General features: G+C 44.8%; 3 protein-coding genes and 1 long non-coding RNA gene across 4 annotated transcripts; 2 read left to right on the forward strand and 2 right to left on the reverse strand.

Annotated features, from left to right (window-relative positions):
• Positions 1 to 562: 562 nt before the first annotated feature.
• Positions 563 to 2,515, forward strand: B3GNT4 (UDP-GlcNAc:betaGal beta-1,3-N-acetylglucosaminyltransferase 4). Its single transcript, XM_044440846.1, has one exon. The coding sequence runs from the start codon at positions 563 to 565 to the stop codon at positions 1,655 to 1,657; it is 1,095 nt and encodes a 364-aa protein (XP_044296781.1). The 3' UTR covers positions 1,658 to 2,515.
• Positions 2,516 to 3,723: 1,208 nt separating this feature from the next.
• DIABLO (diablo IAP-binding mitochondrial protein) lies at positions 3,724 to 8,268 on the reverse strand. Its single transcript, XM_044440848.1, has 6 exons — positions 8,197 to 8,268; positions 7,043 to 7,163; positions 5,717 to 5,848; positions 5,458 to 5,568; positions 5,009 to 5,105; positions 3,724 to 4,429 (listed from the first exon to the last, which is right to left on the reverse strand). The coding sequence occupies exons 1-6, from the start codon at positions 8,247 to 8,249 to the stop codon at positions 4,215 to 4,217; spliced, it is 729 nt and encodes a 242-aa protein (XP_044296783.1). The 5' UTR covers positions 8,250 to 8,268; the 3' UTR covers positions 3,724 to 4,214.
• Positions 8,269 to 10,840: 2,572 nt separating this feature from the next.
• On the forward strand, positions 10,841 to 13,958 carry LOC123028645. The gene is made up of 3 exons (XR_006415727.1): positions 10,841 to 10,909; positions 11,106 to 11,486; positions 13,063 to 13,958. It is a non-coding gene; the product is annotated as an uncharacterized LOC123028645 (long non-coding RNA).
• A 1,391-nt stretch (positions 13,959 to 15,349) lies between these two features.
• On the reverse strand, positions 15,350 to 25,068 carry VPS33A (VPS33A core subunit of CORVET and HOPS complexes). Its single transcript, XM_044440726.1, has 12 exons — positions 24,849 to 25,068; positions 24,140 to 24,267; positions 23,304 to 23,493; positions 22,663 to 22,779; positions 22,078 to 22,252; positions 20,867 to 21,060; positions 18,950 to 19,076; positions 18,684 to 18,751; positions 18,122 to 18,259; positions 17,571 to 17,708; positions 17,310 to 17,478; positions 15,350 to 17,081 (listed from the first exon to the last, which is right to left on the reverse strand). The coding sequence occupies exons 2-12, from the start codon at positions 24,247 to 24,249 to the stop codon at positions 16,888 to 16,890; spliced, it is 1,620 nt and encodes a 539-aa protein (XP_044296661.1). The 5' UTR covers positions 24,250 to 24,267; positions 24,849 to 25,068; the 3' UTR covers positions 15,350 to 16,887.
• Between the last annotated feature and the right edge of the window lie 531 nt (positions 25,069 to 25,599).

Raw genomic sequence — 25,599 nt, forward strand, 5'->3', positions numbered from 1 at the left:
TTTCTGCAGGTTTTTCTGCCCGGCTCATTCTATCTACCCATTCTAAACACATTCCAGGCGTCATAAGCACCGGAACTACCTTAGTTTTGCTAACCCTAACCCTACCCTGGATTTTCTGGGTAACCCTAAAACAGGGCAAAATTCCCCATGCACCAGGGCCATTTTTTAAATGCTCACTTTTTGCAGGTTTTTCCGCCCGGCTCATTCTATCTGCCCATTCTAAGCACGTTCCAGGCGTCGGAAGCGCCAGACCCACCTTCGTTTTGCTACCTGCAACCCTCTGAAAGGCGAAGCGCATGTGCTGCTTGACTGGGCCCTTCCTCACCCAAGGGAAGGGTTGGTCGTTGGCTGGATGAATCTTCCCTGATGCGTTAAGAGTTCCTAATGGGAAGACTCCCCGCGTCGCAAGGTGAGACTGTATGTCTGTACCCAGGCGGAAGGAAACTGCCGCTGGGCGGGATGGGCCTCCCTTGCTTCATGCAGCCGTGGAGCGCAGCCCAGGCACTGCAACCCTGCCGTGTCTCTCACCCCTGCAGGCGCTGAATCTTCTCCGGCATCTGAGATGCAGTCCAGGAAGAGACGATTTTCAGTGTACGTCTTATCAGCTTCCTTGCTTGCCTGCTTGTTATATGTACAGAGAGATGCCACACCAGCTCTGTCTTCGGCACCTGGAAAACTGCCTGGCCGAAACCAGAAGCGCACATTCAGGCTTCCTAGACTGACAGAGCCGAAGGAATGTTTACCAGACCTCGCTGTGGCCAATTCCTCCGCTCTCCTCCCTGAGGTTTACCGCGTTTTCTTAATGTATAAGCATTGCAGGAACTTCTCGACTCTGTTGAAGCCCTCTGAATGCAGCCGAGACACATTCCTGCTGCTGGCCATCAAGTCGGCCCCGGTGAACATTGATCGTCGAGTCACCATCAGGAACACCTGGGGGAAGGAGAAGGTCGTGGGTGGCCGGTCAGTGAGGCTGCTCTTCTTACTTGGCCGCTCGCAGGTCCGAGTTCAAGCTCACTCGCTCCAGCAGCTTGTGACCTACGAGAGCCTGGAGTTCGATGACATCCTCCAGTGGGATTTCGTGGACGACTTCTTCAACCTGACGCTGAAGGAGCTGCACTTCCTCCGGTGGCTGGTGGAGGACTGTCCTCATGCCCGCTTCGTGCTGAAAGGCGACGATGACGTCTTTGTGAACACGGACAACATCATTGAGTTCCTGAGAGACCTGGACCCCGAGGAGGATCTCTTTGCCGGAGATGTCATCAGCAAAGCCCGGCCAATCCGGAATCCCAAGACCAAGTATTTTATCCCGGAGTCGATGTATCCGGCCTCGTTCTATCCACTCTATGCGGGAGGCGGTGGCTACGTCATGTCGCGGCTGACGGCGCGGCGGCTGCGTGGCTCGGTGGAGGAGACCGAGCTGTTCCCAATCGACGATGTCTTTGTGGGGATGTGCCTGGCCAAGGTGGGCATGACGCCAGTGCACCACCCTGGCTTTAAGACCTTTGGGATACAGCGGCCCTTTAATCCGTTTGATCCCTGCCTGTACAAAGGACTGATGATCGTACACCGGCTGAGCCCGACGGAGCTGTGGGTCATGTGGACGCTGCTGAGCGACGGGGGGCTCAGATGTGCCACGTCAGTAACTCCGAAACTATAGAGCAGATTTGGATGCGCCTGGCGCTGAGACTTTGATAGGCGTTGGCTTGCGCTTCGTTAACGGGGACTTTTAAAGCAGATTGCTTCCGCCTGGGTAACTGTAACATGCTGATGCTTCACTTCAGAGGCGAAGGCTGGCAATGTTCCTGGCCACAGTTGCTTTGGGATGAGAGGCGAGATGCAGGGAAACACGCGCTGCCTGCTGGCATCTCTTTATGACTGTGGAAAGCAAACAGGGCTCTTCTTACAAGGAGTTCTCCCCAACCTGATGCCCTCGATGGGCGAATTATTCCTGGATACGTTGTTGAAGCCCCAACACCTCTGGAAGTCTCTGGGTTGGGAAAGCTGACTTCACTTGAAGGCCTCTTGCTTTGGTTCCCCATCATGTTGGGTGTCTCCACGCACCCCACCAGGTGCTTCTGGGAAAAAGAAGCAGGGAGCCCTCTCTGTCTGAAGAAGGCACAGTCCCCTGAAAATGAAGCTCCGTGAGCGGCTGCGGGAAAGTAAAAGTTTGTCTTTAGGTCTCACCCTTCGGGTCTGTGGCAGACGCTTCCTCCTGGGCAGATCGAAATTTAGGGGCATCTTGCCCCAGTGGAGAAGTTTCAGGTTGCGAAATGGCCACCAGCTGGGAGGTGCCCCAGCCCTCTGCTGGATCCAGTATTTTGCGAGAAACAGACCTCCCCACAGCGCACCCCCCGAAAAGACCCCCCAAGCTAGAGAGCTGGGGTAGGTGAGCACCCCCAGATCAGGCGAGGGACTTGACACTGGCAGAGCGTTTTCTCTTATCCTAGTGTCCTGGGCAGGTCTCTTGTAAACGTGACAGTGGCCGAAGTGTACGATCTGCCTATTCACTGAAATGTTCCAGGAAAAGACTGGCACCGAGATGTGGCTGGAAGCTAAGCGAACTGGGCCCGGCCAGCGCCTGAAGGGGAGACAGCTTGGACTTGCCCACATACGCTGCTTCCCTTCTGTCGTGGAAGAAATGTACTTTTGCGGAAAGGTGGCCGATGAGAACGTTCCCTGCTGTGCCTGCAAGATCCCGTGGTGCACATGGCTCCAGTAGAGAGGGAAAGCCGCTGCAACTTTCTTCGAGAGCTATCATGGCTCCCAGGCGTGGAATCCATTTTCTCTGAAGCACTCTGGGGCTTGACAGTGGGTCTTACAATTCTAGGGTAGTGGGCAACCCATGACATTGGAGATGGCTAAATTACTGTCTTCCATAGCTGCACGTTTCCTTGGTCTCAGAGGCACTAGCCTCGGCCAGGAGGAGGGTGCTTTCTTAGGTTGAGGGGTCATAGAAACCCCTGGATATTTTTAGCTGGCACATCAGTAACTGCTGCACTGTTTAGACGTCGCCACTAAGAGCACCGCATAGATTCTGTTGTGCGATATACAGAGTCTTTCTTACCTAGTAGCTGCGTTGTGTGTTGTTAGAAGTTCTATTTCACTAACTTCTTTGGCGTTTTAGCAGGAAAGTAAAGGAGGGAACCCCATGAGCACAGAACACGGGCTCGCTTCTTTTCCTTCACGGCACATGCAAGCGGGATTGTTAAAGAGGAGGAATTATTTCTGCACTGCTCCAGGTAGAGAATGGCGAGGCCTTCGCAAACGTGCGCTTGCAGGTCTCAAAAACAGCCTCCTGGCTCATGACCTTTGGTAGCGTGCGTAGCCTCCAGATGATGAGGTATTAGTAAATTGGAAAATAATTGGTCCCTCTCACCCGCCCCCCCCCAGGCTTTCTGTGACACTTCAGTGCATGTGTGTGATATGGTCACTAGGATAGGATGATAAAGAGCATTGTGTGTGAAAACTTCAGCAAAGCGCTCAAAGTGGCTTCCTCCATCCACTCCAAATCATTTCTCTTCCATTAATATTTCACTGTGATTACTGCTTGATTTGAATCTTGTTTTCAAGAATTTCTTGATTTTTGTTTGACTAAGTTAACTCCATTTTGTATGCACACTTCTAAGTAGCCAAGTGAAAAATTGCACTTATTTTGGGTATCTGTTTTCCTAACACGATCAAGTGTTTTTCTACTTCAATAGCAACTATATTGAACCCTCTGACTTTTTATCTTAAAAATTTAGTTCATTTAATTAGAAAAAACCAACACAAAATGACATATCCTCCAAGCTGCAACTTTGCAGGAATGAAATGCAATTTTCTTGAAATTTCAGGTACAGTAGTTGGTGGCATAAATGCATTACCTTCACAAAACCTGTAAATATTTTTCTTACGTAAAAAGAACAGCACAAGCCCTGTAGATCGGAACTGATTATTCCCAGTCTAAACATATGTTACTAATCATCTCAATTAGCCATTCCAGTGCTGGGCTGCAAGAGTCACAGACATTCTGCTGGCTGGTTTCACATTTGCCCAGTATTTAAAACAGGAAAAGGCTCCCAGCAGATTAAAAACTTCCATGGTTCAAGGCCTGCAGCCAAAGAGCAGGTAAAGCCAGAGAAACAGCAGGTGCCCATCTGGTGCTAGAACTTTAAATGCACACTATCTTCCCCCACAAAAGAGTTAGTGGAAACGTCCTCACAGCTGGTGGCACATCAGTCCTCACGAAGGTAGGCCTCCTCAGCTTCCTCCACACTGCCTTGGCGACCTGCTGGCGGCACGAGGTCCTCCTCCTTCAGTTTCTTGAGCTCTTCAGTTTTAACTTCTGCCAGCTTCGTCTCGGCCTTCTGTGACAGTTGCCGCACCTCTTGCACCTGGGTTTTCACCAGCTGGATCTGGTTGTGTGTTGACACCGAGGCCTGATCAGCCCCTGAAAAAAATCACCTTAAAATCAGGGCAGTTTGGCACAGAACTGACGGCAGGACTGAGGATTCCCAGAGAGCATTCAGGTCAGTTCCAAGATGATGGCCAACGTGTCTCATGTAGAAGTCCCTGGGCCCTGACTTGGTCCTCCTTAAAGCAGGCCCGTTGAAATAAATGGGAGTTGAGGTAGGTATTTCTTCAGCCCATTGCAGAAATTGTATTGATCCTCCTTTTTTACTCTCAGTGGGCTGGATTCTGACTCCTATCAGCCCCTGCCAACATGGCCAATTGATAGGGATCATGGGAGTTGTATCCCCAAGCATGGAGGACACTATTACCCCCTCTTAAAATGTCCATCAAAATCTTCCATCAGCTTTTAGAAGTCAGAAGGAATGTAAGCACATTCTGAGAGGGAAATGCATTCCCCCCACATAATAGTATGTAGAAGCTATGAGCGCACAATCTTTTTGATTCAAACCTTTTGGAGACCCTTCAAATGAATGCACACTTTCTGCCAAGGCAGAAGCACGACTGGAAGGAGAAAAGCTATTTGTGTTCTATACCCATTTCCTGAGGGGCAAAATACCTGACTGAAAGGCTGCCTCTGCTGCCATCTCTGAAAGACGCAAGGCCGTCATCCACCTGGATTCCAGCTTCAAATACGCTTCCTGCTTTGCCGTCATCTAAGTAAAGCCAAATACCACTATGAGACTGTTAGAAACACAATCTGAACGTGCATATCCCCCCATAAATAAACGTTATAAGCCACTTAAATGAAAGAAAGAACCCTCTTATTTGGCACACGGTCAAACATGGTTTTCAAATCTTAGACTTTACAGCTGCGTATCAGGTCACTGTTATACCTGAAGGGTGTTTAATACACTTGATCTTGCAATATTTAGTCAAGCTGATTCAGTAAGACAGAATGGGGTGGGGAATTTGAGTCCAGGCCTCTCAGGTTCAAATCCAGAACTGCTGGATGCTTGGACACTCTAGTTCTGGAAAGGCACAATACATCAAGCACAAGTTTCTTACCTCAACTCGAGCACCAATGATCACTTGCCAAATTGCATCCTCCTCTTTAGAATTCATTTTCCCAAGGAGGTGCGCATATTTCTGGTACAGTGACACCAATGTATAAATTGCCTGCAGAGGGAAATCTGTCTTGTTAAAATTGCATGTGGCTGAGTGAATGTGTAACTTGCAGTTGCTTCTGTATTATTATTATTATTATTATTATTATTATTATTATTGGAACATTTCTATGCAGGAACTGGGGCATAGAGCTGCTTACCATCGTGTACTCAGTTAAAGCATCAATTAATGCATAAGTCGTTTGAGAGAGAAGGGTAGCAGTGCTATCAGTTACCAAAGAGACTGCTCTTCGGATCAAGGCTTCATTGCTAAGACAACTTGGATCATGTTTCTGAAAGAGAAATATTGTGCGTTAGGTTGCTTTCCAAAGATAATGGCTCTTCAGAATCTGGAAAGATGATGATGATGATGATGATGATGATGATGATTACATTGCTATGCCGCCCCTTGCCGAAGAAGATGTAAACAAACTTGCTAGCAACACCTTTTAAAAAAGCCAGGAAATATTGCAACTATGCAGTCTCTCCCTAAACCTGGTGTCCTTCAGATGCGTTGCAGTCCAATACACCTAGAGGGGGCCATGCTGGGAGAGGCTGAACTAAACAAGTTACAGCACTGTGGGTCATGCTGCACATCTGCCTGCAAGCACAAGAGTTTTACTGGCTCATAGTAGCTGGTATCTGCTTTCTCAGAGCAGCTGATCTGTTGCCTCCAAAAAGCAGGACATGGCTGCTAGTTGCTCCCCAGCAAGTCTAGACAGATACACAGTTTAAACTTTTCTACTCCAAAAGTCAAGAAGCAGGTTGACTGGGCTGATTCTATCTGGTAAAATTATTGGACTTGTTCTGGTATGAAAAGGATCCCGTGACCACCAAAACCAATACTGTTAATAGCTCTCTTACATTCTGTTTGAAGATAAAATCCAGCAAACTGCCACAACACAAACATTTTGTTTTGGCATAGAATTCTGCAAAACCACACACACACACACACACACACACACACACACACACACACACACGCGGAAAGCTGAGTTTTCTTGCTGAGAAAAATGTACTAGCAGGAATAATAGATTTCCCAAATTTTAATTTTCATACTCAAATTAAACCAATCCTGTCCATCACTGCAGTGTGAAAAGTCACTATGAGGAAGGGAAGGCAAAAACAGAAAAGTGAAAGAAGATATTTTCATGTATTGATTGCTTAAACAGCTGCAAAGAAGAAGAGATGGAGGCATCAGGAAGTAGCCTCCTTCTCATGTTGGGAGCTGAAGAGAAAGGTGGCAGCAGAAAATAGAGAAAGTGACATGAGGTTTAGCCAAGAGAAAAGTATCAGCAAAGTGTGCTAGGAGCTTCCTGTGGAGGCTTCCTCCCCTTTCTATGCAGGTACAAACCCATCAGTATAATGCACAGACCACAAATAAGACACTAGAAGGTAAATATAGACAACACAGTAAAAGAATAACGAGATTTAAAAAGCAGCTTCCACTTCAGCACTTAACCAAGTTGTATTTTTCAGAAGGCTACCTGTGTAATAGGAATTGCAGACAAGGATATTCCAAACCCCAAAGCTGTCATTTTCTTCCATGGTCCCTTCAGTCCTGATAAACAGCGAGTCCTCATATTTGCCAGGACTGGAACATTCTGCCTAGAAAAACCCCCCCAAAATATCCATCTTAGATACAACTGTTGCCAGCCACACAAGAAAACATGCAGTCCGGAGGAGGAAATGAGTGGAGTCCTACATATTAGAAGCCCTTCGCCCATTGACTGTTGCCAGAAAACTTCTGCTTACATTTCTCTCATTTCAAGGTGTTAAAAGACTCGGTGAAACCTTCTTTGTCGCAACCCTGACACTAAAAAAAAAGATCTAGCAAGACCTTAAGTCTACCCCTGCAGGTTTTAAGGCACATCAAATTCTCATGCCTCTTAGGGAAGAGAAAGATCCAGATAAAAACATATATTTAATTGACTAGAGGCCATTTGATGTCTGTTGCAATCTGTTGACCACTGGCCAACAAAATGGGTATGTGAGCATCTGAGTTACATGACAATTTTTTTTAAGACACAGCTTTAATTCCCAAATCATAACCCAACAGGATCTTTAGATGCTATACCTTCATACTTCAAAGTTCTACTTACAGAAGTATAACTTTCTCCACAGCTAACTTACTCCGGATTATCAGTGCCACGTTTACCAAGCATCAACTCCGGAATGTGAAATGCTCTGGCACACTTTATTGTGCCGGGCTTACACAATCTGGTGCCTTCTGAATGTGTCGACCTACAACCCCCAGTCACTCCAAGCCAGCATCTAGAAAGCCCCTGAATGGGGAAGCCTGCTCTAAAGTATATTCTACTGGGCATTCTTGACATTAAGTGCTTCCTCCTGCATGTCCAGACAACATTTACAATGACGGCTCATTATGTCAGGAAAAAAACGCTCCAAAACGGCAAACAGGTCATCGAAAAAACTGATTAGAGCCCGGAGGGGGGCGGGGGGGAGAAGACACGTGAAGACCGAACAGGCCCGTCTCTCAAGATACACTAAAAACCTGGCCAAAGCGACCGCCCGCCCCGGCGAGGCGTTTGGGGAAAGGGAGCTCAGGGACGGCGCAGCGCAAGGTCTCAAAGGGTCTGAAATGGGGGAGCGGGGAGAAAAGGAGAGTTTGTGTACATACCGAAGAAGGGCGAAGCAAGCCCGGAGCCAGCGAGCATTCGTGGCGGCAGCCATCTTGAAACTCTACGGAAGCGCGCAGGAACTGACGTCACACTCCACGCCAAGGCAGGAACCATAGAGTTTACCAGGCGGGCTCGGAAGCGAAACATAGAGCTGGTAACGGGTAGAGTGACGCCTGCAGGCGAACGGGGCCGGTGGGCCGCCTGCGCTTTTCCCCGGGAGTTTAGGCGTTCCCAAGTGCGGGAAAGTTTTTCCTAGCTCTGTGAAACGTCGAGAGTCTCGAGTGGAGGAAGGCGGGCATCTCCGATGCACGCGGTGCCGGCAGAAGCCCCGGTGCTGATTCGATCCATCCGCGCAGCAACACGTTGTGCTTTGCAAAAGGAAGCTTTCCTTCCCCTCGTCTCCGCCGGCCATGTCTTGGCCATTCACCCCTTGCGGGGCTTTTGCATTTGCGGTGGCTCGTGATTCATTACGCTGCTTTCATGCAGATTCGGAGCCGGGTCCGGGCGCCAGCCGCCCTCCCGACGGACCCTCGAGCCGGGACGCCGCCGGGTTCGCTTCCGGGAACGGTCCCTTCTTCCCTTTCGCGCAAAGAGGCGCTTCACTGCTCTGCCCCGCGGGGCTCACATTCGTGCGCGTTGCGGTGGCCTCATGAAATCAACAGAATGAGGGCCAGAGGCAACGGAGCTGCGCGATGAATCCGTAAAAAGGCAGCCGAAGTGCAGCCCCGCAACGGCTGCCAGCAGAGAGTCCTGCAGAAAAGTCTGGGCGGTTTAAAAAGGCCTTTTCTGGTTCCAAAAGAGCCCCAGGCGAGCATCCTCCGTTCCTTGCGAGGGGCCACCCTTGCGCCTTGTCCAAAGACCTTGGTGGGGGTCACTCAGTTGTGCACACGGGACTGGCTGAGGTTGAGAGCTATGACAAAAGGCATTTTTCAAAACGTTAAAATGACACATTTTGGTCCAGGGCGTACAACATTTCGATAGATTTGATATCCTGATGAAACCTTCCCACTGATGAAATATGCATTAAGAGAGAGAGAGAGGAGATGGTCGAGAAGAGTCAGGACTGGAGGGAAGAAAGATGGAGAAGGTACAAGACAAGAAAAACAGAAGTGACGTGTGTGGGAAATACACCTGAAAAACGGAGCTATCCGGTATTCTTAACATAGCCATCTAAGTTAAGAATATTGAATGCATTCAGGTGCCATCCTACAAACAGGCCTTTCTGGGTCTGATCGTCTTCTCCTGGTTATCTCTCCCTTCACTGCCCTCCTTTTGGTGTCAGTTTTTGGGTTGAAAGCCCCTCCAGCAGGGGAAAGTGAGGGCTGCTTTGTCAGGGGGGTCCTTGCCCACTGCAGCTTTTCTTTTCAGTTCTATAGGCGTGCTCTGTGGAGGGGAGCCTGCCTGAGGGGTTGATTTCAGCACCATGGATAATCCTCTACATCTCGCAAGCAGCGGATGTTTGATTGTACATTAACACTATGTACGTTAATGGTGTAACACACACACACACACACACACACACACACACACACACACACACTGGTTAACACTCCTTCCAGGTCTTCAGTGCTCTGTTTTATTTATTTCTGGTCACTGTACTCTGTTGGTACTTTTGTTATTGAAATGTGGTATCGAAAAGGCAATCTGATTTTTGTTTGCATTTCCTACTAAAAGCTAAATTTCAGCCAGCTGAAAATGTTTTGTTAAAGTTCAGTGTGTTGCAAATTGAACCTGTACCATCAGAAGTAAGTTTCATGGCATCCAATCAAGCTTACTCCTAAGTAATTGTGCCTTGTGTACTTGAGATGACTCCCTGTGTGTTATAATGGAGCTTTTAGCCAGCGTCAGCTCTTTCGAGCATCAGTCATTCCAAAGTAGGTGAAACAATAACTAACGAGATAGATCTCAGCCCCGCTTCCCCAAACACTGGAAGTGTGCATTATTATTTCATTGTGAACATTTCTTTGAATAGCAACTGAAATGTTTGGGAACTTTTAAACAAAAACCATAATTGTGTAACTTATTTTTCATTGTCAAGTTTGCAGTTATCTGAGTTAGAGAATATTGTATCAGAAGTTTTCAAAAGGCTATTCATATTTCATATAAATTTCATTCTCTTTTCTTTCAGGATCTGATGAAGTTCCTTTTGCAGGCCTGGTAAAATGATAAGCAGTGCAATGGTGAAGTAATTATTTAATAATTAGATAAAATTGTTTAGGTAAGAGAAATAATAAATTTTATACATTTTCTCTTAATATTATCTTCACAGATATTATATGTAATTTACATCAATTACTTTAAACATATAAAGTAGTAAGGATTTTCAGAACACTCCAACTGTATTTTCAACCCCTCTTTGCTCTTATCAGAAGAACTGCTCTTCAGTTAATAAGGATTTAATTCAAACAAGTCCCAGTCTGAATAATGAAAACAATGCTAGATCTGTAGGTTATTTTATTGATCTTCTTTTCGAAACAGATAACAATTGTGTAATGCTTTAATCCTTCTCCAGACAGCTTGGCGTTAGCAACGTCATAACACCCTTTAATTAAGAGTAAGAAAATAAAAAAGTGAAAACAAGGAGCTACTGCTAGAGAGTACTCAAAGTGGGGAAGAAGAAGAGAATGTGGGAGCCCATCGGACTTGCTAAAAGGAGACAAGTTACAGCTTGATCAGTGTCTCTTGATTTTATACTGATACGCCCAAGGAAAGGTAAGAAATAGGAGTGTGAGAAGATAAGTTGTCATTGGTTTTCTGAGATATTTACTCCTGAGAGTATGTAAAAAAATGACAAAATTTTGGGATTATGTCTGTTATATCTAAAATGTATCTTAATTTAGCTGGTAAACCACACAAAGAAGCTTGCAAAGTCTCTAGAATAAAATGGAACATTCTCTTGATTGATCAGGTCTTAGAGGCGACAGGTCTTGCTCTGTAAGCTGCAACTGAAAAACAGGAAGAGCTCTCACTTCAGCACCAGAAAATAGGTGGTCCAGCCTGCCAGCAGCAGTGCTCCCAAGAGCACCGTGTAACTGAACAGCACGAAAGCCAAGAGTTCCTTCAGCACCTTCAGAAAATGGACAGCGAACGATTCCTGCATGATTTCCGCTTTGTAAGCTGGTGGAACGAAATGCATGGGAATAGTCTGTTCTGTAAAACAGAAGGAGAAACAGGAGGAATGAAAGATGACGCAAAGCAGGAAGAGGCTGAGTTTGTGATCTACAGCACCAGCTTGAATGTACCCATTTTGCAGCAGTGCCATTGAGTTCAATGTTGGTCTTGCTTCCAGGTGAGTATGCATGGACTGCAGCCTGAATTTGTTAAAGATGAGCTGTCTGTTTTCAGGTTGGTGATGGTACTAGTCTGCTCAAAAGTAGTTTGCAAAATCTAACCACACACTTAAGAGAACAGGCAAGCTGTAAAATTCATGGATTACGACCTACTGATGCAAGTGGTTGACCTAACGTGATGATATTAGATCACTCAAATGGCAGCTGAAGAACAAAACCTCAAGATATACAGCTGATAGTGCATTAATATCAACTAAATGGACTAACCAAAGTAGTCAATCCCTCCAAAGGGAACCCACTTAAATATTTAATGTTATAATTGCATCTAATGGACAGACTGGCAAAAAAACTTCTGTTTATGATTTGGGGGTTAAGTACAAATTGTTTGGCTTGCATCTTTACATCTGCTAAAAATAACTAGTGTTAAAGTAGGGAAATGTTTAAAATCCATTCTTTATCGAATCAATATGCAGTTCGGTAAGAGAACAAGCTGCAACGTTTTCTAAACTTTGCGAAAGAAGAATGGATACTTTCAGTCCCCAGCCTTTGAAAGTATGTGCTGCTATTGCCCGATTAAATTGTGCAAACATTTCTGTTACTGTGTTTTGAGAGCCACTTCAATATAAAAAATATAATACAATACCCTTTTCTCATGGTTAGCAGTATACCGATGTTTAATTTAAAAGAGATATATCAAACTGGTTAGATAATAATCTCACTTTTGTTGAAAGAGTATGAAAATAAAGCCAGGATTAATTTAGAGTTAATCTTGGAAGATTATTTCCCTTCCAAACAATATGAAGGCTGTCGGGACCTAATTGAATTTCCAGCATCTCAAGCTCTTGCAAGAATTGTTGAAAGTTACCATCAGATCATTTTTAAAAATTCTAATAATTGACCTTGCTAATTATTTCCAGTCACAATATATTTTATTTATCTCCCGCAATACCAGGACAAATACATATCTGAATAAGAATTAAATGTTTTGCAGAGCACAAGTTTAAAAATACTTTGCGTGATATCAGAGTACAGTTGAAGGGAAACAGTCACTTACCGTGAATAAATGACGGCATTTAAAGTTGTTTGCCTCTGTTTTGGGATCTCTCTTGAATGTATGGCTTGGAGAAGTGCTGCCGATGTAGCTGGATCCTCTTCTGTTCTGTTACTCTGAAGAGGCAGGCATAATGACGTGGGATTTACCCGGCTACTTAAGTACTAATGGACTAGGTGTGGTCAGGGACTGGTTCTAGGATAAGGGTATATACAACTCCTTTGTTCGCCTTCAATGTGCATACAGAATATACTAGAAATATTTTTTAAATGAGATTTTAAATTTATGCAGCCAGGATGAATGCTTTCTAATTAAATCTTCTAATTATTGCATTTGCATCGAATTAAATGAACTCTAGTTTGTTCCTTTTTATATTGTCCAATAGCTGAGGCTCTAGTTTACAAAAGATGATGTTGGAATAAATTTGTTAGGCTTCAAGGTGTCACAAAACCTACCCCTTTTTGCTGCAGCCGTAAGCCAAGACTTTTCCTCAAAAATAATGTAGTGTCATTTTTCCTTTTCAGAAATGCGACCGTGTATAATTTTTGACTGTGTGCAGCAGCAGTCAGGAAGTAAGATGGTACAATCCTAATCGAAAAGTCTTACCATCAGCGTTCTTACAGGTATTTGTACTGATGGGGTATTTTTGCTCAGCTATAATATGGTAAAGTTACATATTTAACATCCTCCACTGCTCCAGTGTTTCAGGTGACTTATAATGTCCTCGGGGCACTGAATCCTCAATCCTTATTATAAAATAGTAAGAGAAATGGGGCTGTGTAATATGGGTGCATTCCAAATCCCTTCAAAACAATAGAAAATGAATTTTTGTCTTCCTTTGGTCACGTTGCTGAAACTTAGAATGATGCCTTCGTGTTTCGTTCCGTTTAGTGTTGGGGTGCCTCCAGCCAGAAGGCTGCTAGCGTCACCAGTCAAAAAGGGTTGTGCAGCTATTCTATATTTTTTCTGTTTTTTTTTCCTGTGGACAGAAATAGTGGGAATACATAGGAAAATTGGAAATGGATGATTCCCTAAACCCATATTTGAGAATTGGCCTGTGGACCTGCTACCAAAATTCTCCTCAGCCATAACATTAGCTCTGGAATGCAGGAATACAAGAAGGGTGTGTGTGTGTGAGTGGGTGTAACTTTAGTCCCGCATGGAGAATTTGCCAGGGTTGTTTTCTCTGTCCCGCTCCCTCCATCTTCCAACGGATCCTTGCACAAATCCCCATGTGCTCCAGGGTAGAACACAGCTTGTTTACCCCTCGTTGCTGTGATTGCTACCCCTTTCATCGGTTGCCATTGCTTTCCGGTGCTTCAGAAAGTACAGCTACTTTATTTTTGGCCCCTGGAAATGGCACAAGTATGCGTGGATCTTTTTGTTACTGTGTATGTCTGTCTATTGCAAATATGCTTTTAAGGCTAACCAAGTAAGTTGACTTCCCTGGACAATTTCTTTGTTCAGCCGTCAGAGGGTTGCAAACTGGAAGATGTAACAGCTGGACAAGGTGAGGTTGCATATAGACTAATTTGTGCACAATCACCAGGGCCCGGTGTCATTTGGACACACCGGTAAACTGCAGGGAGCGACAAGCGGTACCCCAAAGGAGGGGCCATGGGTTTAGGTGATGCAAGTGCAAATGCATCCTTTAAGTGTTGAGGGTTCCCAGTACCCTCCATCTTTTCAACACTTCAAGAATGCTGAAAGGGTATCTACTAACTTCCCCCACTTTTAACGTCTCCTTTTCAGAAACAAGGGAAAAGAGGCGTCAATTTTGGAGATGTCCAGGCCCCGCTAAAATTCCATTAATATACAGAATATTTGCACTCTGGCTAGAAGCTTCTGTTGAACCCAATGTGTCTCTCCTTTCCTTGCATGCTTCAAGCAGATCCCTTACAATTTGTACAATATTGTCCCCACATCCTTAAAAAAAACCCAGACCACATGGATGCAGAATTTGAAAGATCTTGAAGAGTGATGGGGAGGAGGCTGGCTAATGGCAGCATTGGTTTCAGTTTGCACTATAAAGTGTAAGCAGAGAACCCATCTTCCCAGAGCTCGGCTAAAAGGGGACCTTGTTCCTGTATTCTAAACAAAAAACAGCTCGAGTTCTTTCTCAGCAAATACAGTTCTCAAGTTTCATATATATCCATCTTTTATCAGAGAGATACATGCGCTTACTCTTTACACAGCTCATTTTGGGCCTGTGTTGCCTGCCTCCTCCTGGCTATTTCAGATGAAAGTATTTCTACTGCATTGTCGTTTTTGTTGCTTAGATACATTATAGCTTAGCAAATGGACTCTAAATTTAATCAGGTGTTCTCATTATCAAATTATTAGCTTCCTGATCAGCATGGCTTTCTCCAGAGATGTATCAAAATCAAACCTGTTAGGGTGTAATTACTTCCCAAGAGATCTGATCAGGACTGGTGGCTGATCCTGGAAACATTCAAATTCTCCCTAGATTAAGAATTTGTGTGAACAAAGATAGGCCTTTTGAAGGCAGTGAATGACATGTCCTTCTTCCTTAAGTTCACCTGGGAGATCATCTTTACAAAAGTACTTGTTCTAAAACAGATCCATTATCCTGTTATCTTATGAGCAATGCCGCTGTTTTCTTTGTTTTATTACTGGTTTTGGATTATATTAATTGTAGATTGTGTGACTGATTTTCTGTTTTTCTTTTTTAAAAATATAGTATATAAAACTGATTTGGGGAAGCATATAGCACTTAAGAGTGGATGAGTAAGTATTTAAAATGAATAAATAACCAAAGAGTATAAATTAACAATTGTAACGAGCCCTCTATGAATTTGGTTTCTTTTATTTTTGCTCGTATTATAAATTTGGGTAGATATTTTCCTATTTGTACATTGTTACATATTCTTTAGGAGGAAGTCCTTGCTCTAGTGAAGTCAAAACACAAAATATTGATGTAATTTCAGGTTTAAGGTAGTTTAAAGCTGAAGGGAATATTTTAATTCATACACAGCTGATGAACGGTGCCACAATGGAAGCTTCGCTCCTTGAGAAAGGTCCCTTTGGAATAGTCAAGACAACAAGACAGAACTTGAAATACAACACAACGTAATAGTGATGGGCAAACAAAACTACAAGAGTGGTGTTCAGCAGAACACAACGCATCAGCAAGGAGAGAAAGTCAATTTTCAGAGGCAAAAACCTTCCCCACCCCATGGTACATAAAAACCACACACAAATTCTGTTATCTCCTGTGTCTTCAACTCAACGTAACAGGTTGCCTTAAACCACCTTCTGCAATAGCAATATGCAGAAATTAAATGCTGTATCTATGCAGGAGAAAATAGTGTTTTCTTTGCATGAGTTTCTGACTAAGTTCAAAATAATAAATACTTAAACTGTGCAACACACACGCTGAGAATGGTTGGCACTGCATCCTTATCCTAAATATGAATTTGCATGTGCAGAAAACCCCCAGCACTCTCCACTTTTAACCCGATCGGTGTCATCTGACTTGAGAAATAAATGTTAAAACGAATGCTCCAAAATGTTCCACATTCTTCTCCCATGCCCCATCCTACTATCACCTTAATTTTACAAGTTTGATCAATATAAGGTCTTGGAAGCTTTTCAAGAAACATCAGTATGTACCAAGAGATGCAGGTATTTTTACAATGTACAGCAAAAGGAGATTTCTCTGGTAGTAGCACAGAAAACAGAAAAAAATAAGAAAGAATAAGAAAAGAAAGACCAGAGAGAATCTGTATAATAGAAATGGTGCAGGTGATGCTGCTGCTGTCATCTGTAAACTTGCAATTATATTTAAGCCCATGGAACTTGACTTTGGTGGGACTTGGAGCTTTACAAGCAGGCTTCAGAATTATTGTGTGTGGGTCTACAAACATGACAACACAGCTTGGGGAGAATGTTTAGGAATGGCATGAGGAGTCAGAACTAAAAATAAAGTGACAACAGAAAGGGAAGGGGAAGCTGCCAGGAAAACCTCTTGAGAAATGTGCTGGATTGTGGAATATGTTCACTCCAAAGGGATGTTTATATGCTGCAATAAATAAAAATAAAAAGTCTGGGAATTGTGCTAAAGGGTATGCTCTAAATTCCAGCCAAAAACAGCTTCCTCCTTATTTCAGAAGCTAACTCGGGAGCAGTCCTCCTTTGCTTGTTGATATTTTTCTCTCTTTCTGAGGCATCAGCTCATTGCCAAGGTCTGAATGATCATAGGAGGAAGACCGGAGAGACAAAAAGACGGTATTTCATGCACTGGATCCAGTGGCTTTTCTTCTCTGCTCTTATGAAGACCCGAGCACATAGCAAGCCTCTTTCACGTCATCTGGTTGCAGATTCTCAATTTAAAAAGGCGGTGGTTCCAGCTTCTCCATCAGAGATTTAATCCAACTTGTTCCATTGATTAGCTTCGTTGTTGCAATGACATATTCTGTGCCTCCATCTTCCATTTGAGACAGAAACCGGAGAGCTGCAATTTCAGCATAGGTCACGCCACCCAAGAAGAATACCAGAGTGACTCTGTTTTCTCCATGCTGACCTGCATTTGCACAGGGAGAGAGAGAGTTTTGAAAGCTGGCTTCAAAATGCTATTTCGTGCACTGCTGCTTGTAAAACCCTCTTTAAAACTCATGTTTAGACTAGCCACTTAACAAGAAAGGCTACTAAGCTGAATCTGAGTAAAAGGTGAAGCTGGATCTTGTTTGATGTCATGAGCAACAAGCCGGAACAACATAACAACACCAAGTGTGTGCACAAGGACACCTACGCTTTTTCTGAAGCCCGGTTGGGAGCTGCTGCCTCTCTTCAAAGTGAGGGCCTGGAAGCATTTTCAGGACTTCTTCTATGCTTCGCCACCCTGGCCGCGCAAGCAGCTGTGCCAGGCGCACACTGAGGGGAGCATAACCGCTGTATACATAGGAGATGTCATTGGGATTCTGTGGAAAGGAAGGAGGGAATCGAGGAGCAGCTCGTTAACTTACAGCGCCTTTCGCAATAGCGCAACCGAGAGCCAAGGCGCCTCGCATACCTGCTCGTTCACATCGTCCATCCACAAGCGCAGGGTTTTCCGGATTGTGGGGTAGTTGTTTCTGCTGCTTAACTGAGCCTTCAAGAGTCCAGCTTTTTCTAGGTTATTCAGAGTCAGTATGTGCTCATAGCCGTAAGTCTGTACCAAGAAGAAAGGAAAAGAGCAGCATTTTAAATTGCGCACTGATTTTGGGGTGAGCAGCTTTGGCTTATTGGCAGTACAATCCTCATTGGCAGTAAGGCCCAAATGGCCTGAGACTTCAGTCCATAAACAATTTGCTGTGGCGGCCTAACAGGCTCGTTATGATGACAGGACAAAGACACGAACCAGGAAGTCATGAACCAAAGCAAACATATACTGCACACCCAAACAAGGTAATAAATGGTGGCAGGATGTTGTATCTTGACTGCTGTTGACAAAGCTTGTCTCTCAGTAACCGTGTCTGCGCCTGCAAAGATTACATCCCATATTCAGTATGAACAGCCTGTGTTACTAGACGAACTATTGTACCTCCCAAGAGTTATCTATAGTTGTCATTTCATCAGCCTAACCTGGAGAATCTCTCTCTTATAATAATCCAGGACCTTCTGCTTCAGTCCGCTGTTGCACACGGACTGCAGACAAACGAGCCGCAAGATCTTGATCAAGGGATGCTTTTGTGCAATGCAGTCTTCAACATAATTATTGACCTAAATATAAAAACACAAGCTATCAAACCATCTAACAAGCTTCCAAAAGAGACTAAAGAAATAATTGAACTCTAATTTGCAGGAAGCCATTCATGGATGTGCAAAATTCCTCCCAGCCCATCCCCTGGATTTTCAGAGATTTTCTACCAAACTGAAACCAGCCAAAACAAGGGATTCCTTTTTTACTTGTAGTTTTTGTTCAATAAAAAAAAGTGACTGCCAAATGGTGAGTCGGAGCCAGCAGCCATCCGGCCTCGAATGGCCCCCGCAACTGCTGTTGTGGACTGGGTGTTTGAGGAAGTTTAGGCCGCAGAACGTTACACTGGAACAGAGGCGGGTTTTACTTAGCAAAAAGTACATGCACAGCTGTTCAAGAGAGGCTAAGCAAAGGCCGACAAGACAAACGAAGAGCATCCTCACCAACCTTATCGGTGTCTATTCCTGACATGAACTCCTGTTCCACAGTTAAGTTATCAAAGAAGTCTTCTGATGCTTAAGGGAAAAGAACAAAAACAACGTACTAAACGAACAAGTTTAATTTGAAAACAAAGGTCATGTTACGTGTGTCCAGACATACTGTAGAAGCACAAACCGTGCTAGGATCTGGCTTCTGGCACCTTATTTACGTGGAATTTAGTCAGCCTTCACTGTAAGTGAGGCACTAACCGAAGCTGCAGCGGCAATACTCACTAGTGATATCTTTGATGAGTTCTGCGATGGAGGTGTGATTGGCTAAGGACCCTCTTGCGGCCTGCATGTGCGGTAGCTGGGACACAAACTGTTTGATCTCGCCAACTGTTTTGGCATGGTGCCTTTCCTGGGAAATTAAATGAAGCCGTTAGCAGCTTTGAGTCCACCCCTGGCACAAAGACGGACGAGACAGCCCATGTTCGTGTTCTAGGCTGTGTTCACTATTCCAGTCTTGCTTAGTTTGATGAGAGAAATCTCTCCCCCCCACACACACAGATTTCTCTTTTCGATGAAAGCATCACAAAAGCTGTTCAAGGTTTAAATTCCCACAATCAGTTCTGCAATGTTTAAAACCATTAAAGGAATGGGGAGCTGCTGATCTTAAGAGCAGAGCTGAAATAGGCATCCCCCCCCCCGCCCCCCCCAGCCTCCATTCTTATCTTTCTATTGTCTAAAGAACAATGCACTGGATGGAGACCTGAGGGATTCAGGGTTGAAAGGTGCCCTTAACAAAGCAAGTATTTCTTTCAGTGTAATGTATTTCACAACAGTCTAGGAAAGATATAACTAAGAGAATGCTTTGTAATGCACATTGGCCTATTAGGACAGAGAGGGAAAACTATTTATTTGTAGAAGGAATTGGTTACTGCATACATCCCAATTACCGTAACAGAACTGTTTGTTTTAATTTTTAGCACTTGTTCTTGTGGTCTGTCCCTTTGTTTTGTTGTCCCAGTTTACTGACTTTATCCTTTATCTTGTTTTTAAATTCTAATCATCACTTTGAGAATCTAGATTGAGAAGCAAATAATAAATGTTATAAATAAACTGGTCCAGTGTCATGATGAGAGAAATGATCATTCTTCCTGCATAATGAGAAATCTTATTATCTCAGCCATGGTGCAAATCACAGAGCTTAACTCTAAGGACCAGATTGCCAGAGGTGTGTGATGGCATATTAATAAAGATCATCCAGAAGTTCATATTCTGTGCGCCGCTTCTCCTCGAGCCACAAGAAGGAACGGCGCAGCCACACGCATCCAAACACATTCATTTAAAAGCTCAGGACTTGACTGAAGTGTAAACTATAAAAAGGACAAGCCCGAGCAGGAAGACAGTAATGAAGCCTGCCGTTAATAGGCCCTCTGCTACCCACAAGCTGCTTTTTCATTATCACCTATTATATCTGACAACTTGCATTCTTTCCCCTTCCTGCCAACATAAAAGCATGAATGACCCAGCAGATGCCAATCATGCAGCTCCAAGGTTGGACAATGTCCCTCCTTCGATCGATCGGAAAGCACATTCGGTCCGGCCTCCTGAAGAGGCAGAAGGAAGTGCAGAAAACATGTTTTGAGCTCACACAGCTCAGCAAGCAGAAGCGTGAGCTTTTATGCACCATCCTGTTAAGGGAGGTGCGAACGAATTTCACGCACATGCCGCCATCTGCAAGGGACAAAGTTACCCCGTTATCTGTTTACCCACCTACATAGATGCCATTCTCTGAGACAAACTATGCCAGGAAAGTATTATTTTAGGATTGATCAGAATATGCAGCATTGTAAGTGCAGCTGGTTATAGATTTGAATAAGGGCACTGTGATACTGGCAGTTTTATTTCCAATTCTTTAATTAATTTCCAATCAATTCCAATTCTAACTTGGAATTTGGCTTTTCCCTCCGGAAGCCACACACTGCGTCGACATTTTCACTGAGCTGTCCAACTCAACCCCAATTAGATTTCCACGTCTCCACACATGGCCTTTGGCACCTACAACATGCAGTAACTTTAGTTGGGGGAACGCTGGAGCAAAAGGGTAGCTCTGACCCAGTCTGACCAACATCAAAAGTGTGGAAAGACAATGCAGATTGGAATCACACGCCAAAAAGGTGAGTTGCTGGAATAACAATCCATTACCTCAAACGCTGCTGATATTATTTTGGCTCTCTTGCTCAGTACGGATCCCACGGCGTTGAAATTCTTGTCTCGGATCTCGGCGTACAGCTCCTCCGCGGAATTCAGCTGCAGCTTCTTTGGCTCCGTGGGGAGGTCCTTGCCGCCCTCCCCCTGCTTCTTGGGAGCAAACTTTTCTGGGGGGAGTTTCACGTAAGCTGCCCAAACACAGGTGAGAGACACAGAGCTGCCCTGAGACCTTTTCAGTGCACAGTGGGGCATATATTTTTTAAAACGTGAAATAGTTAAATCAAGCAAGTCACCAGTAATGTTGTATTTTTACAGGACAAACTTCTATTGGCAAATACTAAGCACAGTTTTATGTCTTTCCAACAGGAACTAATCCAGTAAAAATTGTCACCTTCTGTTCTTGTGCTTTCTTCTGCTTTTGAGATGGAAACTACTTCTAGACTAGATAGTACCACCAAACAAAAATATTTATTCATATTCATATTTATTCATTTATTCTAGAAGGCCAGATACTGAAGATGAAACTCAAATACTCTGGCCACCTAATGAGAAGGAAGGACTCCCTGGAGAAGAGCCTGATGCTGGGAACAATAGATGGCAAAAGAAGGTGGGGACGGCAGAGGATGAGGTGGCTGGATGGGGTCACTGAAGCAGTGGGTGTGAGCTTAGGTGGACTCCGGGGGATGGCGGAGGACAGGAAGGCCTGGAGGAACGTTGTCCATGGGGTCGCGATGGGTCGGACACGACTTCGCGACTACCAACAACAACAAAAATAAATGTTACTATAAACTGCTGTTAGAGAGCTTCATCTCCACTTTGGGAAATATTATATAGCACAAAGCAAAGGAGATGACCAATTGTGGGATGGGAGCAGATCCCACTATCCCTAAAATGCTGGGCAGACACAAAGAAGCTTTTAAGGGGAGATGAGAGGAAGACTCTCAAAAAATACCCTGGGGAAGAGAAAAAAGGGAGGAGGAGGCTGATTAAGGAAAGAAAATTAAAAGATTTATTTTAAGTGCATTTGTATGTGTGTGCAAGCAAGAGAGAGAGAAAGAAGGAATTACTGAAGCTAAACCTATCTTGGAATTGTCATCCCTACCCTGGACTTTAACTGGGCCACCTATTTCCCAGCTGATAGTGGTTTACTTGTCCAGACAAACACAGTTAATTTTGTAATGTTCCGGTTGCGCCTGCTTACGTACTATTCTGAATTCCATATATTTCATCAATCAGTCCCTCGTACGTCAGCTGTGTGGCCAGAGGCGATATCAAATCTACGTTGCGGTCAAGTAGCAAGAGAGTATCAAAGACAGGAAATATTGCGTTCTGACTCCCGGAGAACTCTCTCTTCATCCTGATCATCATATTAGCCACATGCTGGAGAGAGAAGTATTTTGGAGATTATGGCCCAGGCTATAAGCAGTGACTACCACACCAAACATTTTAGCCCTCCTTGAATATGTATTTCTCACTTCCTGAGGTGGTGGTGAAGTTCTGGATTAGTGGGCAGTTTCAATCTGACTGGTGCGTCTTCGCATTCAAGGAAAGAGGTTAACCAAAGTCTCCAGCCTTAACTTTTCCCATTTTATAGATTTGAGGCTAAGAGAGAGCTTGTTTCCTACTAAAGAAAACTTACAGCATGCCTTTTTAATTATAATCATAGCAAGAGAAATGAGCCATCTCTTGCAGAGCTTCGTGATTTAGCTGACTGACCCAAAGTGGGATGCAGGTGGGAAGCCTGACTGAATCAGCGAGTGATAAAGGTAGAACATCCCATTCATCTTTACCCGTGCACATTCTCCCTTCCCAAAGATCTGCGGGATTGTTCCATAAAGCGCCTGGAGCGTCATGAGTCCCTTTGCGGCATGGTAAAGGCTGGTCTGGTCATTTTCCAAGTAGCACTCCTATAAAACACGGGAAGGATGGTAAGAAACTCAGGATGCCGTTTGTGTCCTTAGCGTAACAGCAACGGCTGCGAATAGGACTGCGGAACTGGGAGAGGCCTCTGACTCCTTCCTTCCTTCCTTCCTTCCTTGCAATCTTTTGGGCAGGCAGAGTCAGAAGACACGTGAGCAGTCCCCCCTTAGAAACCTCCAATGGGAAAGCTGCTGCTGTTGTTCAAGAGGTTTCTCACGACGTGAATTTTATTTTTAAAATGCGTACTCCTCTGGAAAGTTCCAAAGCTGTAATAAAAGGACGGTGCTTCTAATGTCTCATCTAAGTCTGCAGGAGAGGAAAAGAGGAAGGAAGAGACCAGCTCACGACAGTTCTAATCTAGTTGCCTCGAGTTAATGGGAAGCCAGGGCTGCTGTTCACCAGTAATTTATGAGACTGGGATGCATCTGATGCCTTTAGCACAGTCTCTCTCAGGGACTGAGCTTAGAAAGAGCTCCTCTGACCCACCCATGCAAAGAAACCAGATACTGACTTTGAAGGCAGTTTCAGACTCCATGGATAACAGATCTCCATCAAATGGAATCAGATCCAGGTTGTACTCCTCTCTGAGAATGAAGGAGCCCAGGACTCCCTGATCATTCAGCCGCTGTTCACACAACAAGCTGCGCCGCGGCACAAACAGGATATGGAAATCCCTCTGTGGACAACGGATTCTCTCTTCCCTGCAAGGGGGCAAGGACAGAGTTTGAGAAACCCGGAAAAAGGACTGCCCGTCAATATTCTGACACAAATTCGCAGGGATGAGTGTGCAGGTGGTGTGTGTGAGAGAGAGAGACTTAGAAAAAGAGATCACTTATCCAATCCATGCAAGAAGGACAAAACCAGAAAATGTACAGGCTCCACTCAAAGACCTTTTATATTGGAATATGCGAACACACGCGGCTTGATTTCAGCTGGGCTTGAAAGGTTTTCATCTCTCTTTGGAGAGCCCTGCTTTTGGAAAGGAAGGGCTCTGCCCATCTTTCCTGCTCCAGTTAGTGGTAAAAATTTTTGTGCATGACAGTCCTTCCTGCATGTATTATCCTTCCCAAGCAGGAGTTAAAAGCTGGCAGAGTAGGGGACAGTGAACCTCGCTCTTGCCCAAAGCAACTTCTTGCCGGCTGCTTTCTCCCACAAGACTGGAAGCACACCAGCAGCAAAGCAGTGAGGGTGGGGTGGGGTGGGGTGGGGGGGAGCATCCCCTTCCAGCCTGCTTCTGCCGAACTTTAAATTGCTACCCGCCCACTCCAACCGGCAACAAATCAGCATGCACTGAACTGGGAATGGTCTGAATCTGGTCCAGCATTGAAAACCAAGGTGCTACCTTACCTGAGCACATTTTCAGCAATTATATCCATGAGCTCCAGTCTTGGTCGGACAAAGAAAATAATATTTTTGACATCAGCAGGCAGGATGCAGCCTGCTTTGAGGGTGAACATTTTTTCCACCTCATGTTCCTGGGTGAAGACAGAAAGAATACATGAAAACAATATGCAATCTTATTTTACTCTTTGGAAATTGGTTTTAGAAAAGACTGAAGCAACTGAAGATTTCTGGTCAACCAACCAGTGGCTGCATTTATTTTTTTTATAAATGATGCTCATGTGCCCACAATCACAGCATAAACTGGGTCACATAAAAACCAAAACTCTTTTGACCCTTGTAGGGCAAAATAAAAATTCCCAAATCCCTATCACTGTTTTTTCTTGGTTAGGCCAATTCCCAAAGATATTATGGTAACAGTTCCATAAAAGTCAGTTCTGTTCTTTCTCGTTCAAGGGTTCGTCTTTCAAACACAGGCATTCTGCTTTACTTAAAATAAAGTTAAAGTGGTTTACAGAATATAAATGATAACAAACGGTTTGGTTTTGCCAACCTGTCCCACTACCTAGGGTAAAAATGCAACATGGAGTCATCTCTTCCCCTTCATGTTAAACACTCCAGTGCACAAAACTAACTCCTATGTTCTGGAGTAAGACGAACAGTATTTATAGAGCACAACAAATTTCCAAAAGCCAAAGCTTTGCTGGAGCCTTACCTTTAGAAGTGAATATTGTGCTATCAGTCCAAATGGCCCTGTAAGATACTCATCCCACACAATGGCCTATAAAAAGGAAAGTAAAGATCAGCAGGTCATGCAAGCAACTTCCAGAATTCATGAGCAAGAGAGGAAGGAAAAACATCTCTGAGCATTCAGCTCAGAAGAGTGCGCAAAATGGAGCAGAACCACATCAAACACTGCCCTGATTCACATGGAACAAACAGATTACTGGTTCAGGATGGGTTTCGGTTGAATTGTGGATGTTTGTTAAATCATGTGGGTTGTCACCATATGCAAACACTGCTCTACGGTTTAACAACTGATGGTTAACCAGGAACAACCCAAGGAAAAATGCAGAGGACCTGGATTGCCCAGGGTTAACAACCCACAGTCAACCCACAGCACGGGCTTTGCATGCAACCACAACCCGCGACTCAACGACAACCCGCGTTTCCACGACAAACCCGCGTGTGCCTGAAGGGGCGAGGCGGCAGAGGCTGAAAGTGTGTCCACAGGACAACGCCGCTCGGTTTCGCTCAGCGAATCCCAACGAGCGTCGCGCGATTGTCAGAACCGCCGTGCGCCCCCCCCGGACGGGGCCGGCGCCCCCGACAGAGGCGGCAGGGCGCCCGGCCGCTCGGGGCGGGAAGCGGGGCAGCCGCTCGGCAGAGCCGCGTGGAGAGCGCCGGAAACCGGGGGCGGAGGGCCCGCCGCCCGCACCCCGAGGGCCGCCCCGCCGGCGCGGCTC

The sequence above is a fragment of the Varanus komodoensis genome, unplaced genomic scaffold (assembly GCF_004798865.1).
Source record: "Varanus komodoensis strain SLA01 unplaced genomic scaffold, ASM479886v1 scaffold38, whole genome shotgun sequence".
Taxonomy (NCBI): Eukaryota; Metazoa; Chordata; class Lepidosauria; order Squamata; family Varanidae; genus Varanus; species Varanus komodoensis.